Source organism: Callithrix jacchus, chromosome 16, assembly GCF_049354715.1.
Source record: "Callithrix jacchus isolate 240 chromosome 16, calJac240_pri, whole genome shotgun sequence".
Lineage (NCBI taxonomy): Eukaryota > Metazoa > Chordata > Mammalia > Primates > Cebidae > Callithrix > Callithrix jacchus.
The window spans coordinates 39712383-39731445 of record NC_133517.1 but is presented as its reverse complement, the minus strand read 5'-3'; the positions used below and the strand labels follow the sequence as shown (position 1 = coordinate 39731445).

The 19063-nt window shown below is 33.3% G+C and overlaps 1 protein-coding gene across 7 annotated transcripts in view; it reads left to right on the top strand.

The window, feature by feature from the left end:
• The window catches only part of CNBD1 (cyclic nucleotide binding domain containing 1), a 644932-nt gene that overhangs the window by 494127 nt on the left and 131742 nt on the right, over positions 1–19063 (top strand). For all 7 annotated transcript variants that reach the window (XR_013528268.1, XM_078353604.1, XM_078353605.1 and 4 more), the window contains one exon: positions 17567–17634. Coding sequence is in view for 6 of the 7 variants with exons in the window: in XM_078353604.1 (XP_078209730.1) it covers positions 17567–17634 (68 nt within the window). In the remaining variant the exon portion in view is untranslated. The remainder of the gene's footprint in view (positions 1–17566; positions 17635–19063) is intronic.

Below are 19063 nucleotides of genomic sequence, written 5' to 3'. Positions count from 1 at the left end.
TAGCACTGCTAAACACTAAACATCTGTTATCTGATAACTAAATAATATTCAGTGAAATTGATCATCCAGTTACAAGTTGAGATCCCTTCACTTCTGCATCTTAATATATTTCTCTGTGGATACTGAAGCAGAGACTGTTTTTAAAGATGTATCAACCTAAAACATTATGTTGATTGCTTATATCATTTGAAATACATCTTTTCTTAATCATACAAACAAGGGGGAATTTAAAAGATCATTAATTTAATGATCTATATCCAAATGTATTATCTAAGCCACTGATTCCAATCTTTGTTAATGTATGGGAAAACTTTTTAAATGTGGAAATTGTTCATAAACATCTGTAGTATGATATTATTAGTAGTAACTATTGATTAACAAAATAACCTAATAGAAAAAGCTACTATAAATTCAAACATTTTAAGTAAGTTTGTATTAATCACAGTAACTCCTCAATGCATTAAAAAATAACGTGTTAATTAAATATATTCTTTCACTAGAGGTAATACTCAGTTTACATATTAATTCACATGTCACTGGTAAATAATGTCTCCATGGCTGCCAATAGCCCACAGCCCCAGATTGAGAACTAAGGTATGAACCAGACTTTTAAAATGAGTATCAGTAGAGTTTGGATAATCTTGTTATTCCAAAGTATTTTGCAATTTACTCTGGAGGAAGGTATCCTTTATAGTTTTAACTATAAAATCAGTGAATAACATTTTTTCTCATAATAAACTTTGTTTTTACCTGAAGGCTATCATACATACCTACATACATACATATATACAGAAGTACACAGATCATAAGTGAATTTTTATAAAATGAATGCATTTTTTAATCACCATATGAATCATAAAACAAGTGACAACACCCTAGAAGCCCTTCCTTGAACTCTTTCAGGTACTTAATTACTATACTTTTCTGTATCTTCAAAGTTCATCACCTTTCTCACTGATAATATTATGAGCAAGTTTTACTTGTTTTATAATTAATATAAGAAACATACTGTATCATTTAGTATATGGCCTCCTTTGTTCACTTTTGTGTTTGCAAGATTCATCCATGTTGCTTATGTCAGTAGTCAATACTTATTGTAAAATACCCTGTTTTATTCATATGCTATATGATTTTATTGATGATGGATATCGGTATTGTTTGGGTCTGTTATGAAAAAGTACTGTGATGAACATTCCTGAATTCTACTTAATGCTTTTATTGCATATATTTCAAGTGGGCCTGTATCTCAGAATGAAATTTCTAAATTATAATTAATATCTATGTTCAGCTTCAGTAAATACTGAGAAAGATTTTTCAAATTGATTTGGATGGATTTTCACTTCCATCATCTGTCTATAAAAATTCGTGTTGCTTTCAATCCTTGTCAACTATTCTTTTTTTTTTTTTTAGCAATTTATGTAAGTAGATAACCCTATCACAGTTTCAATTTGCGTTATCTTTCAGAATAATAAGGTTAAACAATTTTAAAATACATGTATTTGTAATATGTAATATGCCTATTTAATTTATTTATTTATTTGAATAATGACTGCTTTGTATTTTTTATTGATTGGTAGATTTTAAATTATTGATATACATGAGTTAGATTTAGCAAATATCCTCTCCCTTTTGGGTTGACTTTTTAATTGCCTTAGTGTTGTCATTCGATAAGATATTCTTAATTTTCATACAGTCTAACTTACAATTCTTTTTGTTTTATGAATAGCATCTTTTTTGTTCTTTTAGAAATATCTATACTCCATCATTTTCAAGATAACTTTCTGCATTATCTTCAAAATATTATTTGTTGATTATCTTTCCCCTTTAATTACATAATCTGCCTTATTATTTTCTATTGTTTGAATTCTTGGTAATTACCTCCTCAAACATTGCTTCAGCTTCATTGTCCCCTTTCTTCATGGGACTATAATTCTATGTTTGTCAGACATGTTTTGGCATTGTTTTCTCAGTATTTTCAACCTATTTTCTTCCTATGCTTCAAACTGAGCATTTTCTCTTGTGCTATCTCCACTTCACTAATTGTGTCTAACCTTTTTGTTAATCCCACCTATCTAGTTCTTAATTTCTGTTGCTTTATTTTTAAATATATGTGTGTGCATATATATATGTATATATATAATATATAATTTTTTAAACTAACAAGTGAAATAATAGAATTCCAACTCATACTACTTAAACTTGGTATTCTATTTAATTGTCTTTATGAATTCTTTCAAGGACTCTGGGCTGATTTTCTCTTTTTGTCTCTCAGTATTTATGATAGCGCAGGCATACCTGTACTCATTCCTCATTTTATTGTGCCTCACCATATCATGCTTCAGAGATGTTGCATTTTTAAAAACAAATTAGAGGTTGGTGACAGCCCTACATCAAGAAAGTCGATCACCACAATTTTTCCAATAGTATGGGCTAATTTTGTGTCTCTGTGTCACATTTTAGTATTTCTCTCAATAGCTCAAACTTCTCATTATCACTACATCTTTTATCATGATCTGGGATTACGATCTTTGATGTTACTACTGTAATTGTTTCAGGGTGCAGTGACCTGCATCCATGTAAGACTGCAAACCTAATCAGTTAATGCTTGTGTTTTGACTCTGTCACCAATGTGTCATTCCCTCATCTCTCTCCCTCTGCTCATACATCCCTGTTCCCTAAGACTCAATAATATTCCAATTAGGCCAATTAATAACCATAGAGTGGCATCAAGTGTTCAAGTGAAAGGAAGGGTTGCACTTCTCTCACTTTAAATCAAAATGTGGAAGTGATTAAGCTTAATGAGGAAGGCATGTTGAAAGCTGAGAAAGGCTGAAAGCCAGAACTCTTTAGCTAAATAGTCACCAAGTTTTAAATGCAAAGGAAAAGTTCCTGAAGGAAATTGAAAATTTTACTCCAGTAAACATGCAAATAATAGGAAAGCAACAGTCTTACTGCTAATACAGAGAAAGCTTTAAGAACATTCAATATTTAAAGATAATTCAAATCTATAAAGGTTAAGAGAGGTGAGGATGCTGCAGGATTTTTAAAGCTAACAGAAGTTTGTTCATAAAGTTTACAGAAATAAGCCATCTCCATAACATAAAAGTGTAAAGGGCTGTTGAATTCTGTCAAAGGCCTTCTCTGCATCAATTGAGATAATCATGCGGTTTTTGTCTTTGGTTCTGTTTATGTGGTGAATTATGTTTATAGACTTGCATATGTTGAACCAGCCTTGCATCCCCGGGATGAATCTTACTTGATCATGGTGGATAAGCTTTTTGATGTGCTGTTGCAATCAGCTTGCCAGTATTTTATTGAAAATTTTTACATCTATATTCATCATGGATATTGACCTGAAGTTTTTTTTTCTCGTTGAGTCTCTACTGGGTTTTGGTATCAGGATGATGTTGGTCTCATAAAATGACTTGGGAAGGATTCCCTCTTTTTGGATTATTTGGAATAGTTTCAGAAGGAATGGTAACAGTTCCTCTTTGTGTGTCTGGTAGAATTCGGCTGTGAACCCATCTGGACCAGGGCCTTTTTTGTGTGGTAGGCTCTTAATTGCTGCCTCCACTTCAGATCTTATTATTGGTCTATTCAGGGTTTTGACTTCTTCCTGGTTTAGGCTTGGGAGGAGGCAAATGTCCAGGAATTTATCCATTTCTTCCAGGTTTACTAGTTTATGTGCATAGAGTTGTTTGTAATATTCTCTGATGATGGTTTGAATTTCTATAGGATCTGTGGTGATTTCCCCTTTATCATTTTTCATTGCATCTCTTTGGTTATTATCTCTTTCCTTTTTTATTAATCTAGCTAGTTTTCTGTCTATTTTGCTGATCTTTTCGAAAAACCAGCTCCTGGGTTTATTGATTTTTTGAATGTTTTTTTGTGTCTCTATCTCCTTCAGTTCTGCTCTGATCTTAGTTATTTCTTGTCTTCTGCTACGTTTTGAGTTTTTTTTTTATCTTGTTACTCTAGCTCTTTCAATTTTGATGATAGGATGTCAATTTTGGATTTCTCTTTTCTTCTCAAGTGGGCACTAATTGCTATATATTTTCCTCTAGACATTGCTTTAAATGTGTCCCAGAGATTCTGGTATGTTGTGTCTTCGTTATCATTGGTTTTGAAGAACTTCTTTGTTTCTACCTTCATTTCATTGTTTATCTTGTCAACATTCAAGAACCAGTTGTTCAGTTTCCATGAAGCTGTGCGGTTCTTAGTTTCTGAATTCTGAGTTCTAACTTGACTGCACTGTGGTCTGAGAGAATGTTTGTTATGATTTCTGTTTTTTTGCATTTGCAGAGGAGTGATTTACTTCCTATTAGGTGGTCAATTTTCGAGTAAGTGTGATGTGGTTCTGAGAAGCCACATAACATATTTACAACCATATGATCTTTGATAAACCTTACCAAAAAAAGCAATGGGGAAAGGATTCCCTGTTTAATAAATGGTATTGGGAAAACAGGCTAGCTATGTGCAGAAAGCAGAAACTGGACCCCTTTTTGACACCTTACACTAAAATTAACTCCAGATGGATTAAAGACTCAAACATAAGACCTAACACCATAAAAACCCTAGAAAAAAATCTGGGCAAAACCATTCAGAACATAGGCATAGGCGAGGACTTCGTGACCAAAACACCAAAAGCATTGGCAACAAAAGCCAAAATAGACAAATGGGACCTAATCAAACTCCACAGCTTCTGCATGGCAAAAGAAACAGTCATTAGAGTGAATCAGCAACCACAGAATGGGAAAAAATTTTTGCAGTTTACCTATCTGACAAAGGGCTGATATCCAGAATTTACAAAGAACTAAAACAGATTTACAAGAACAAAACAAACAAGCTCATTCAAAAGTGGGCAAAGGACATGAACAGATACTTTATAAAAGAAGACATACCTGAGACCAACAAACATATGAAAAAATGCTCATCATCACTGGTCATTAGAGAAATGCAAATCAAAACTAAATTGAGATACCATCTCATGCCAGTTAGAATGGCAATCATTAAAAAATCTGGAGACAACAGATGCTGGAGAGGATGTGGAGAAATAGCAACACTTTTACACTGCTAGTGGGAGTGTAAATTAGTTCAACCATTGTGGAAGACAGTGTGGCAATTCCTCAAGGACCTAGAAATAGAAATTCCATTTGACCCAGCAATTCCATTACTGGGTATATATCCAAAGGATTATAAATCATTCTACTATAAGGACACATGTTCATGGCAGCACTGTTTACAATAGCAAAGACCTGGAACCAACCCAAATGCCCATCGATGATAGACTGGACAGGGAAAATGTGGCACATATACACCATGGAATATTATGTAGCCATCAAAAATGATGAGTTCATGTCCTTTGTAGGGACATGGATGAACCTGGAGACCATCATTCTCAGCAAACTGACACAAGAACAGAAAATGAAATACCACATGTTCTCACTCATAGGTGGGTGTTGAACAATGAGAACACATGGACACAGTGAAGGAGCACTACACACTGGGGTCTGTTGGGGGGAATAGGGGAGGGACAGCGGGGGGTGGGGAGTTGGGGAGAGATAGCATGGGGAGAAATGCCAGATATAGGTGAAGGGGAGGAAGGCAGCAAATCACACTGCCACGTGTGTACCTTGCATGTTCTTCACATGTACCCCAAAACCTAAAATGCAATTAAAAAAACCATAAAAATGTAAGGTAAAGCAGAAAGTTCTGATGTAGAACCTGAAGCAAATTATCAGGGAGATCTAGCTAAGATCTTTGATTAAAATGGCTACAGTAAACAATAGATTTTCAATATAGATACCACAGCCAAATTTTGGAAGAATATGCCATCTTCACCTTCCATAGCCAGAAAAGAGAAGTTAATGAGTGGTTTCAAAGCTTGAAATAATAGACTGATTCTCCTGTTAGGGCATAATGAAGCTGATGACTTCAAGTTAAAGCCAATCCTCACTTACCATTTTGAAAACCCTAGGGCTTAAGCATTAAGCTATGGAATAAAGTTGGCTGGTGCAGGGGCTCATGCCTGTAATTCTAGCACTTTGGGAGGCCAAAGCAGGCAGATCGCCAGAGCTTAGGAGTTTGAGATCAGCCTGGGCAACACAGTAAAACCCCGTTTTTACTAAAATAGAAAAAATTATCCTGGTATGGTAGTGCACACCTGTAGTCCAAGCTACTCAGGAGACTGAGGCAGGAGAATCACTTGAACCTGGGAGAGGGAGGTTGCAGTAATCCAAGATTGTGCCACTGCAGTCCAGCCTGGGTGACAGAGCAAGACTCCATCTCAAAGAAAAAAAAATTAAGTTAAATTTATGCTTCCTATGCTACATAAATGGAAGATAAAAGCCTGGATGACAGCACATCTGTTTACAACATGGTTTACTGAATGTTTTAAGCCCAGAATTGAGACCTACTGCTCAGAAGAAAAGTTTCATTTTATTTACAAGGCACTTAGTCAACTAAGAAGTATGATGGAGAGGTACATGCCTGCTACCACAACACTTATTCTGTAGTCCATGAATCAAAAAGTAATATTGACGTTCAAGTCATATTATTTAAAAAATACTTTTCAGTAGGCTGTAGCTCCCATAGACAGTAATTCCATCTGGGCAAAGCAAATGAAAACCTTCTGTAAAGAATTCACTATTCTGGATACCATTAAGAATATAGTGATTCATGGGAAGAGGTCGATATGTCAACATTAACAGGAGTAACTAAATTGCTACAATCTCACAATAAAATTTGAATGCATGAGGTGATGCTTCTTATAAATAAGCAAAGAAAGTAGTTTCTTGAAGTGGATCAACTCCTAGGGAAGATGATGTGAACCTTGTTGATATCACCACAAAAAATTTAGAATATTCCATAAACTTAGTTAACAAAGTGATGACAGGATTAGAGAGGACTGACTGCAGTTCTGAAAGAAGTTGTACTGTGGGTAAAATGCCAGCAAACAGCATTGCTGCTACAGAGGAATCTTAAGAGCCAATTGATGAGCAACTTTTGTTTCATTGTTGTCTTATTTTGAGAAACTACTACAGCTACCCCACCTTTTAGCTACTACCACCCTGATCAATCTGCAGCTGTTCACATCAAGGAAAGACCCTTCATCAACAAAAAGATTATGACCACTGAAAGCTCAGATGGTTGTTAGTTTTTTTTTTTTTTTTTGCAAGAAAGAGTTTTTGAATTGATGTATGTACATTTTTGGAAATAATGCTATTGCACTTAATAGACTATACACTACAGTATTGTTTAAAGGTAACTTTTTTATGTTCTGGGAAACCAAAATTTGTGTGATTCACTTTAATATATTTGATGATCTGGAACAAAACCTTCAATAACTCCAGAAATACAGGTATCTTGCATTTTTCATATTTCATTTTATTATTGCTTTATTTACCTATCTCTACCAATAGAGTGTATTGACATCCAAGATCAGAGGCTATGTTTTACTTATCTTCATTTCTAGCATATAGTTGAAGCTAAACATATTTACAGAGTAAAGAAACAACAAAATTTCTTACAACCCTATGTTTAACTTTTGAGTCACTAAAAAATTCCACTTTTTTCCTTTCTATAGCTTTGCCCAAGCATTTTGTAGGCAGGATTAGCCTAGCTGTATCTTGTATATATATATTTATTTCATTCACACATATATTTAAAATGCATTCTACATTATCCTCACAGACATTGTATTATTGCCAAAAGTTGTTAATTCAGATCCAACCAGATAAGATGTTCCTTGGAAACATGTTAATAAATGTACAGTTGATAATTGTGACTCAGTGAAATTTTCTAGGGATTACCTTGACATTCATTAGTGCTTTGGGGGCACAAATACCCTTTTTTTGATAATCAGGAATTACTTTAGTATCCTAGATTTAAAATGCTAAAATGTTTAGAAAAAAAATAAGGAACCTGATTTTTTTTGTTGTTGTTCTTCATGTCAAATTGAGATGCTGTTCTCCTTCATTTTATCTGCTTAGGATAAATTGGAAAAATGTTATTCATTCATATATATATTCTCCATAATCATCTAACATCCGATCCTTGATATATCCCGTGTTTTGATACGTGTGTTTCTTCTAAATATTAAAACTAAGATGAAATGACATTTGCATTCAAAGCAAAATATAAAATTAACAAAAACAGAAAAGTAATATTATGTCAATATATCACTTCTGGTTACTAAATATGGCCAGGATTTTCTTCTTAAACATCAGATAAAAAGAAATGTGCCTGTCATGCACAAGTGATTTTATTAAAACATGCCTATGTGTTCATGCTTTGAAACACACTTACCCACATGATCCTGTTCAAATAATTATTTCCTGAGTGCACATGAGGCTAAACTTCACCAAGAAAGATCACTAAGGAAATAGGAACTTCACTATGCTAACAGAAACTATCTTTGCACATTTGTGTTTCTCGTGTTGAGCAAAAAGTGACTCAGACGTGTCTCAATTGAGAAAGGTTTATTTAGCTATAGTGTGAGGATTCATCCAGGAAAAACACAGTCACAGGAGTGTCTGTGACGTGCTTTTCCAAAGATGATTTGGGGCACTTCAGTGTTTAAAGGGGAAACACCAAGTAGAAGACAAAAGAAGTGGCTTAGGCAGTGACACAAATGGTTACTTTCTTGTAAGGCTCTTACATAAGATAAAGTAAAAATGGGAAAAGGAAGAATAGAGAAAAAGTCAATTATGAATTTGACTCAGGGTAGGTGAAGGGATGACGTTTTAGGGACTCACAAGGGGCTCTCAATTATTCCTAGTGAACAGTTGCAAGAGACCATGTGGGGAGATATGCGGCCTTATGTCCTTGTGGGAACCTGGCTTGTGGATGAAGCTATGACACAGGGTTATCAAATTACAGCTATGTGGGAATAAAAGAAAGGTAGTATTGTGTGACTCAGTTTCCAAGCTTAACTTTCCCTTTTGCTTAGTGAGTTTTGCGATTCCAAAATTCTATTTTTTTCATGGTTACTCCTTTTAAATTTCTATAGCTGTGTTTTAAAATGATTGAAGTCTTCATTCACTTAAAAGATTGTTTAATTTTTAACACTTAGTGTCATTTTGTTTCAGGTATTTACCTTGGTAGATTTTATACTATAAGTCAGTTAAAACCCTTGAATTTTAATCAGGCTTCCTAAACAGCTTGTCCACTGAAGGCATAAATGCTTAAAATATTATTATATTTGCCAAGTGGTCAGAATTATTCTTTTTTGTTTGACTTTGTTTTTGCTATTCTAGCTTAATGCATCTGCAATGTACACACTTGGAAATTAATAGGTACTGGCTGTATGTGGTTGGAGGGTTAAAAAAGCAGGGATTGGTTGGCATATGCTAATACTACAACTCATCTAATATATCTTATATAATAATAATATATCATTTTGTACTATTACCACAACTGTTAATTAATCAAATATTACTGGTTATCATTGTTATATATTTTTCTTTATAACTTTAGTTTGTTTCAAAATTACTAGTGTGACTTGAAAAATAAAGTAAAAAATGTGTTTTCTTATTTAAAAAGGATTTTTTAAAATAATCTCTACACATTATTTTTTATCCTATTTTGCAAGTTGTTTGAGGTATGTTCTTTGAATGGAGAATCCATCTTATGATAAACACAGAGCTTCACAGGCAGGATTTCCTCAAATGACTTATAGGTCAGACCCGAAACTATTATTCCCCTAATTCCTCAGAGAAGTAGGTGGCTGGATGCTGCAGATATGTTTCTTCTGGCAGCAAGATGGCCAAAATGATTAGGGACCTGCTCAGTGTCATTTCTGCATATGGCAAGAAAAGTGAGCAATAGCTAGAACTCACTACTATATCACAAGGATCTGAAGGTAGCCCCAAAGGTGCTCTCTCCGCAGTCTGCACCTGCTTTAGAATATGTGGCATTAGTTTTTCCTGTAGTCACTGTTCTCTCCAGGAGCACTATAGGAACTCTGAGAGCATATAAATTACTGGTACCTATACTTAGACCATCTAATTCAGTAAGACTAGGTTGAGTTCCAGGGATTATAACAGAATCCTAGGTACTGCTGCTGCTGGCCTGAGCACTTTAGAACCACTGCCTCGCAGAATCTTTTGGGGTCATAGGTTATTTCTGAAGATTGTCATACATTGGTCTGTTTTAGGCTCCTGAAATGTTATCTACTGGTGAAATTTCAAGTATCTCTATCAAGGAGCGCTCTCAGAACATAGATATGCATCCGTAATTCTTTGAGTGTCACCATAACACTACAGTATTGTTTACTCTTTTCTGTGTTGAAAGGCATGTGGAATGACTAGTTATTGCTGAAACTTGTCCTACAAATCTAATTACATACTGGTTAAGCTTTCTTCTTGTCTTTCTATTTACTTCTTTTCAAGACAGTGTTAATGAACATTCTAGATTCCTGTCCAAACTTCAAGAAATTAGAATTGTTTTTTTTCTTAAAGGACTATGTCATTTAGATAAACCTCCTTCTTAAAAAGTTGTGAAAATACATATAAATTATCAAACATAATAATAAAAAGATGTAAGATGAGACAAATGGAGAAAATAAAAGTGTATATAACCTAAAATGGAAAAATAGAAACCAAATATGAATCAAAACAAATTTCAACTACATACTGCTTTTAAGAAACAAATGATATAAAAATATTGGAAATACAAAAAGTTTTAAAAAATATATGGACAGTAAAAGAAATATTACATCCACACACACACACACACACACACACACACACACAAATAGATTTCAAGGGGGAAAAAGCTTTACTATAAATACGTTGGAATACTTTCTCAATATAACAGTGTTCTCAGAATTATATAAAAATTTCATATTTGTATATTTTTAACAATATATCTTCAACCCAGATAAAGCAAAATTTGATGAAAATACAAAAAATCCACAATTTTAATCAATAATATATAACAGAATAAGAAGATAAAAATAAGTAGGAAGCTACTGTCAGCAATAAATGACAAAATAAAAACTTTCAAACATTCTATTTTCTATGAAAGTGTGTTAAGAATCAATGTTTTCCGTTATTTGCAAATTAAACAAGGCTTGCAGCAATCTGGAGAGCATGTATTCAAGAAAAATAGATGAATGTCAGTGAGACCAGTGGATTATGTGGCATTTTAACTTGTCCTATAACCACATTCCCCAGCCAGCTCTGGGGAAGACTTGAAATATAACAGCCCCCAGTCATGGAAAAAACTGGAAGCATGACAGTCACTGGAGAGACAAGAACAGGGTCGGAGATCCTTCAACGCTTCACTCCTGGACAAGCATCCTTCTTTGACATGTCTGGTCATTTTCTGGAAGACTCAACTTGAAATGTCGTTGTTACATGACTCAGACCACCCAGTGCAAAGCCTTTTTCCCAAGGGGTGTTTGTTGAAAACAGCAAGAGGCAATTGTTTAGACTGATAGCTCCTAAAGACTGTGGATAAAAATTGAGGCAGATAATAGGCTAGTCAAAAAAGGGAACATTTTCCAATGCATTCTGTAAGTATTACAAAAAACAGATGAAGATGTTACAAGGTAAGAAAACTACAGGTCAACATTTTTATGAATACAGAGGTAAAAATTCTCAACAAACTTAATTCTGCACCATGTACAAAGGATTATACACCATGTCCAAGTAGAATTTGAACAGAAATGCAGTCTGTATCTGAAATTCAGTGTAATACATTAATGCAATATCAAGTATTATTTCATTTTAATATGAATCATTGTAATACACTATACTGATAGAATAAAGAAAAAACCCCACTGTAATAGTCTGTTCTCATGTTGCTAATAAGGAAATACCCAAGACTGGGTCATTTATAGAGAAAAAGATGTTTAATGGACTCACAGTTCCACATGGCTAGGGAAGCTTCATAATTATGGTGGAAGGCAAAAGAAAAGCAAAGACACATCTTACATAACTGTAGGCAAGACAGCATGTGCAGGGGAACTGCCCGTTATAAAACCATCAGATCTCATGAGACTTATTCACTATCACAAGAACAACACAGAAAAAGCCTGCCTCCACCAGGTCCCTCCCATGACCTGGGGTTTGTGGGAGCTACATTTCAGGATGAGATTTGGGTGGGCACACAGCCAAACCATATTACCCACATGATCCCTTTGATGAAAAAAAGTACTGAAAGAACTGGAAACGAAAGAGAGTTTTCTCATCCTGATAAAAAATCACCTCCTGGGAAATTTGGCAAGTAAATGAAAGAAAAGACATCCAGTTTGGAAGAGAAGTAACATTACCTCTCTTTGTTGATAACATAATTCTGTATATAGAAAATCATTTAAAAATCACATATACACACACACAAATTAAAGCTAGTTAGTGAGTTTGGCAATATTGCAATATGCATTATAAATATACAATAATTATGTTTCTATACACTAGTAAAGAATAATCTAAAAAGCCTAAAATGAAATTATAATATAATTAATTTCATTTATGATAGCCTCAAAAAGAACAATATACTTAGAAATATATTTAACAAAAAAATGTGTAACTTGGGTGTGGAAGACTACAGAATATTATTGAAATAAATCGGAGAAAGCCTCAATAAATAGAAAGATATTATGTATAAATTGAACTACAGATTTGCCATAATTCATATTAAAATTCCTGCCTCCTTTTATCAGAAATTGATAAACTGATCTTAAAAGCAATATGGAACTATTAAGGACCCAGAACAGTCAAAACCATCTTGAAAAATAATACAATAGTAAGAGCACTCACACTTTCAGAGTATACATCTGCATTAGTCATACTTGTGTGGTGATGCTATAAAGATAGACATATGGACTAATAGAATATAACTGAGAGTCCAGAAATAAACCCACACATTTATGATCAATTGATTTTCAATAAGAATACCAATACAATTTCAAGAAATGGTCCTGAGACAAATATTCACATGCAAGAAAACTAATTTGGAGCCCAACCTTATACCATGTATAGAAATTAAATGTTCCAAATCTCTAAATGTAACAAGTCCTTAAAACTCTTAGAAGGAAGCATAGATATATATGTTTATAACATTGCACTAGGGAATGGATATGATACTTAAAACACAAGCAACCAAAGAAAGACTACATAAACTGGACTTTATACAAATTAAAAACTTCCATGTTTCAAAGGACTCCATCAAGAAAATTAAAAGATGACCTACAAAATAGGAAAAAAATATTCACAAATTACATATATGATTAGGATCTAGTATCTAGAATATATTCAAAACTATTACACTTCAACAGTAGAACAAAAATACCTTATTTAAAAATAAGCAAACAATTTAAATTTTTTCAAATTGGGGGAAAAGAAAATCATATAACATTGTGATACCATTTTACATCCACTAGGATATCAAAATGTAAAATACAGACAGTAATAAAAGTTGTGAATATGTGAAGAAATTAAACCCTTGTACGTAGTTGATGAAAATGTAAAATAATGCAGCTGTTTTGGAAAATACTTTGGCAGTCTTCAAAAAGCAAACCATTGACTTTTTGTATGACCCAGCAATTCCACTTCTATCTATAACCAAGAATTGAAAACATATGTCTGCACAAAAACTTTTGCATGAATGTTTATGGCAGCATGATTCATAACAGTGCTAAAGTGTAAACAACATAATTCTTCACCAACTGATGAATAAAGGAAATATGAACTGTCCATATTATAGGTATATATATATAATTATTCATAAAAATTAATGTACTGATCTATGCTACAGACAATATAGATGAATCTTAACAAAGTCACAAACAAAAAGCTAAATATTGTGCAACTGCATTTATACAACATGTCTAGAATATGCAAATCATAGAAAAATAAGTGTTTGCTAAGATCTAAAGAGAAGTAGGGATGGAAAGTGATTGATAATTGGTACAGTATTTGTCTTCAGTATGAAAATATTCTGGAATTAGATACAGTTCCACAGTTGTCTGAGTACACTGAAAGCCACTAAATTGTACAGTTTAAAGGGGTGAATTTTATTGTATGTATATCTTAATAAGAATGCATAAGATTTGGACAAAATGTTGTAACATATTTATAGAAACTGATCCTATGCCACAAAACTCATTTCAAAAAATTTCAAAGGAAATATTCAGAATGTGTTTTATAACCTAGCAGTGGAGATCATCAGCAACATCACAGGATGGCTCTGAAAAGAGTAATGAAATTGATCCAGTAATCCCAGGAAGTCTTCACAATGTGAATAGACTATGTGATTAATTTTATGTCTATTGAATAAACGGAATGTGTAATTTAAAATATTCCCACAATTTGGTTTAAAGTATGAATTCCTGTGAATTCTATGAAACATTTAAGGAAGAGATGCCAATCCTACACAAACCCTTCTAAAGGACGACAGAGAAAATGGCCCTAAAATTATTTAATTAGCCCATGATAAACTTTATATTGAAACCTGATAAGGACTTTACAAAATGAGAAATTACTAGCCAATCTTATTAGTAAATATATTATGTCATATATATTTATTATATTTATATCATAGCAATATGTACGTATATTGAATCCAGAAATATGTAGAAAGCACTATACATCATGACCAAGTTTGATTTATTACAGACTATGACTCATTTAACAAAAACAAAGTATGAATATATTTTTACCACATTTACAGAATAAATGATAGATATCATTTGATCATCGCTTTAACATTAGTTTTAAATGTTTTTGCTCAATGAACCCAGACACAGTGTTATTTCTATCACTATCATTGAGGTTTCACAGCTTTGTGTAAATGCTATAACAAAAATATGTCAACTCTTGAGGGCATTCTTCTTTAGGAAAACCTGATAACAGCAGGACCTTTTAAATTACATCCTGTAGATCAATTTGACATTACTTTTTCAGCTGTCCCTCCTGAGGTCTCTCTGAAGGTACAAAGAAAAGGAAACAATAATTCTTTTATGGCTATCATAATTACTGAAATGGAATCACATGGTATTTATGCACCCTCTTTACAAAAGTATGCCTCTTTGTTGAAATGTTAGAAATAAAAACAGAAAAGTTTTATTACATGTCAAAGTCTGCTGCAGTTCAGAGATGACATCTTCCCACTTTGGATTCCTGTCTCTTACAGTTACTTGAGGTGGAGAGAGACAACTGCATTTCAAATAAAACCTGCTGACTTAATAGCCACTCTCTTACATTCTGCTATTATGTTTTTGCCATTTAAATATAATATTATAATAATGCTTTAGGCAGAACTGATTCCTAATTTTGTTTTAGCTCCATATTATTTTCCCTGCTATAAATTGTTGGCTTGATTTGCTAAATGCAACATCATGTTCTAGGTAATGTAAGGTTGGTATAAAAACTTTAATAATAATGCATTTATTATGACAAAACAATATCCCTCTAGTTTCACAACTAGAAAATTGAGAGAAATTTTGCACAATTCTTAGTTTTGCCTTGTGACTTAAAAATAATAGCAGACACTTATAATGAGGTAATTATCCATTTTTACTTTTTTTAATCAAGCTGGACAGACCTTAGCTAAAATCCTGGCAATGACAATTGCTTCATTTTTCTGAGACATCAATTTCTCATTTGTAAAATTTTGGCAAGGCTGACTATCTGGTAGAAATTTCTGTGAGGACTGCATGAAATAACATGCAATTGCAAATTCTGTGAGGTGGCACCTAGCACTTAGTATGAATAATCAAATCTGAGTTTCCTTGGCTCATTTCTTGTACCAAAATATTTTATTTATGTATCCCACTGACAGACGCAGAAGGTACAGTTCCTTAATTGATTTAATTTGACCAGGGATATACCTTTAACCTAATATAAACCCATTTATAGGTGTGGATAAACCAATCATACGTTCTCAATAAATAATATAAACTTTGTCAAATAATGGCGCCAACTACTGGTTTCTTGAATTATAAAATCATGTAAACTTGGGCTTTGGGGCTCCCATATTAACTAGGTATTATACAAGATGAGATTATGGAAGAATTGAGTAGAAAATAGAAGGAAAAACAAAGTCAGCAGCATGGCAAAGACCTCATAGTTTTCCCTGTAAAGACCTAGCACCCTTCGTTCCTGATGTATCTGGTACCAGATTCAGTTCCCATTAGGTAACACCCTGATTATCTACTACATTGTCTTGTATATGCTCTGGAACATAACATCTTTTGTATGTTAGTTGGCTTGAATGTGTTCTACTCATTCCAATCAAATGAGTTTGGGCTATAGAATTCTTCCACTGCTTTTAAGATTCTGTCATTTAGAGCAGCATATATTAGTTTTCAAAATATCAAGTTGCACCATGGCTGTTTAAGAATATTGATTATTAAGTAGACTATATAATATTGGTTAATAGGTTTACTGATATGTAGCCTAGCTCAAAACTGACATCTTTACCTTAAAAGTATTAGTGCTTTCATCCATGTTTTGAATATTGAAGAAAAAATTGTAATATAAAGATTACATAAGCCTAGGGGAGAAAAGGGATCAAAACACTTTGCCCAATAATTGAATGAACTGTGCACAAAATACCATGGTCCTAAATTGTATTACATATTAATATTTATGTGTGTATGTGTATGTGTGTGTGTATATATATATATATATATATATATATATATATATATATATTTAAAGTGTTTTCCTCACAAGTAAAAAATGAAGTAGTTAAAGAATAAGGTTATTTTTGATTTCATGTAAGAATAAACAAACTATCAAACTATTCAATGATGTCAGCAGAGATTTTGGCTCTTTCTGTATTTTTACTCGTATGTCTTCAGTGTGTTAGCTGTAGTCCTTGGTCATGTTTTTTTTATGCATTCAGGATGCTGCTGCATGCTTTATAATTCAACACTAACATCAGAAACGTAAAGGGCAATTGGCCATCCTAAGCTGTTTTTATTTCCTGTATCACAGACCTTCCCCAAAGCCCCCCAGCATGTTTCCTCCTAAATCCTTTTTTTTTTTTTTTTTTTTTTTTGGTTTGGATAGGGTAGCCTGATATACTGTATTGTCCAAGCAGAATTGTGAATGCTTCCTTTTTATTCTCAAATATGCCCACACTTAAATGATAAATTATCTACCTGCTCTTGGTGTAGGTAACATGCCTATATATTTGGAGCATGAGAACAAAACAAACAAAAACAAAAACAAAAAACTGCCAACCAACAAACTAAACCAAATATGTAGTGTTTCAGCTTCTGTCATGGAAAGTGATTCTGCCAGGGGATAAATGAATGGCTTTGAGGTAGATAAACAATAATGTCTGCCACATGTTAGGTACTAAACAATTTCCAGTTTCTGAATACAAAGTTGGGCATTGTGCAAATTAGTCTAAATTATTGATGCTAAAATTTTCTGGGATGGTTTGGTTGTCTATGAATGTGAACTGAGAAGTACTAAGGAATCAATTATTAGGGGAAATTTAATTTTGTCTACAATTTTGAAATATTGATAAAAAGGATTAGCAACTGCTTTTTTATTTATAAAAATTATTTTTGATGATATTCTAAGTGTTTTCTTTTGTTTTCATCTAGAATTAGACCCAGTGACCAAGCAACTTATGCTCCAAACAGCAAAACCAACTTTTAGCCATCTGACAGATGTAAGTAAAATGTTCAAGTTATAATAAATTTCACTCTTCATGGTAATTAAATGCAAACATTTGTTGTCTTTTAATGTCTAGTAGCCTTCCTATTAAGATAATTGTAATGTTATCTGCTCTAGAAAATAATGACATAAGACATTTGTAAAAGTTCTTATAATGATCCATTCACCTACTTATCTGTTTTAAGTTTAGTCTATGGTACTCTCTGGTAAAAATAGATATTTATATCATCCTACCAAAACTTGCATAGTCTGTCTCAACAAAATTATTCTTGTAATAAGTCTTACTTCAAAGAGTTTTACATTTTTAAAGAGAAATGTAAGATGAATATAAACATTTAAACAGATATTTCAAAGGCCAAGGGTCACTTTTTTGTTTTTTTAGTTTCAGCATGTCCATTTTATATGAATAAAATATTACTTGTGGTTTGAACAAATATATCATGTCAATCTCTATAAAATTCATATTTATCATATGTCCATAGAATGCATAAAGAACCACTATGCATTAGTTCATGCTAGAATATTTAATAACTTACACAAGAAATGTGATTAAAACTTTGAATGAGTTTTTAATATAATGAATATGAACAGCATTCAAATCAATAGCTTCCATAGGAGTCTGGAGAAGCCCAGATGGCCTGATGGTATTGCTCTTCATGAAAAGAATGCAAAACCCAAATGCCCTTAACTGTCACAGGCCACGTGTATGGAGTGGGTGTCTCACACGGTCTGTAAAAGGTGGCAGACTGTGATGTGTGATATGAGGATGTTAAAGAAGTCGAAGGGAGAAGGAAATGGATTGGCAGTTTACCCAAATAGGAATTGGGAGAAACAGAAATACCTAAAGGAGTTTTTAAAAGATGAAATCGTTTATAGCGTGGTGCTAAATGTCTCTGTCTCCTAACAAAAATCCTTAGTGAAATCCATCTAACTCATTCTGATGTTTTCAGTGTTTCCTTATGGTTGAATTTGAACACATGCTGAGTCTTCCTTTTTGACTAAACTGTAGTGAGAACTGTAGTTCCCCCAAGGATACAACATCAAAGGTTCTAATTTGAGAGCTCATCTGGGATTTGTGAATTAGGGTGCAGCTTTCAGTTGTCTTTTGGATTAAATCATCTTGATGAGAGTGCAAGGAGTGTTTCCTTGCCATGGTTACCAAATGACACAAATCATGATGGTAGTTGGTGTGTGACCTCATAGAAGAGGGATGTTATTAGAGGAGCATTTGCTAGTTTGTACCAATAAAAAATTGCCTATTCTCTGAATTTAAGTTCTAACTACTGACTGATGATACAAGTGGAACTTTGCGTGAGTCAACTGAGAGGGACAAGTTTGAAGTTGAGGGAAGATACTTTGTTTACAGCTGAGCTGTCAGACTGGGATAGGAAACAATACTCCAAAAACAGGATGTAGAAAGGAGT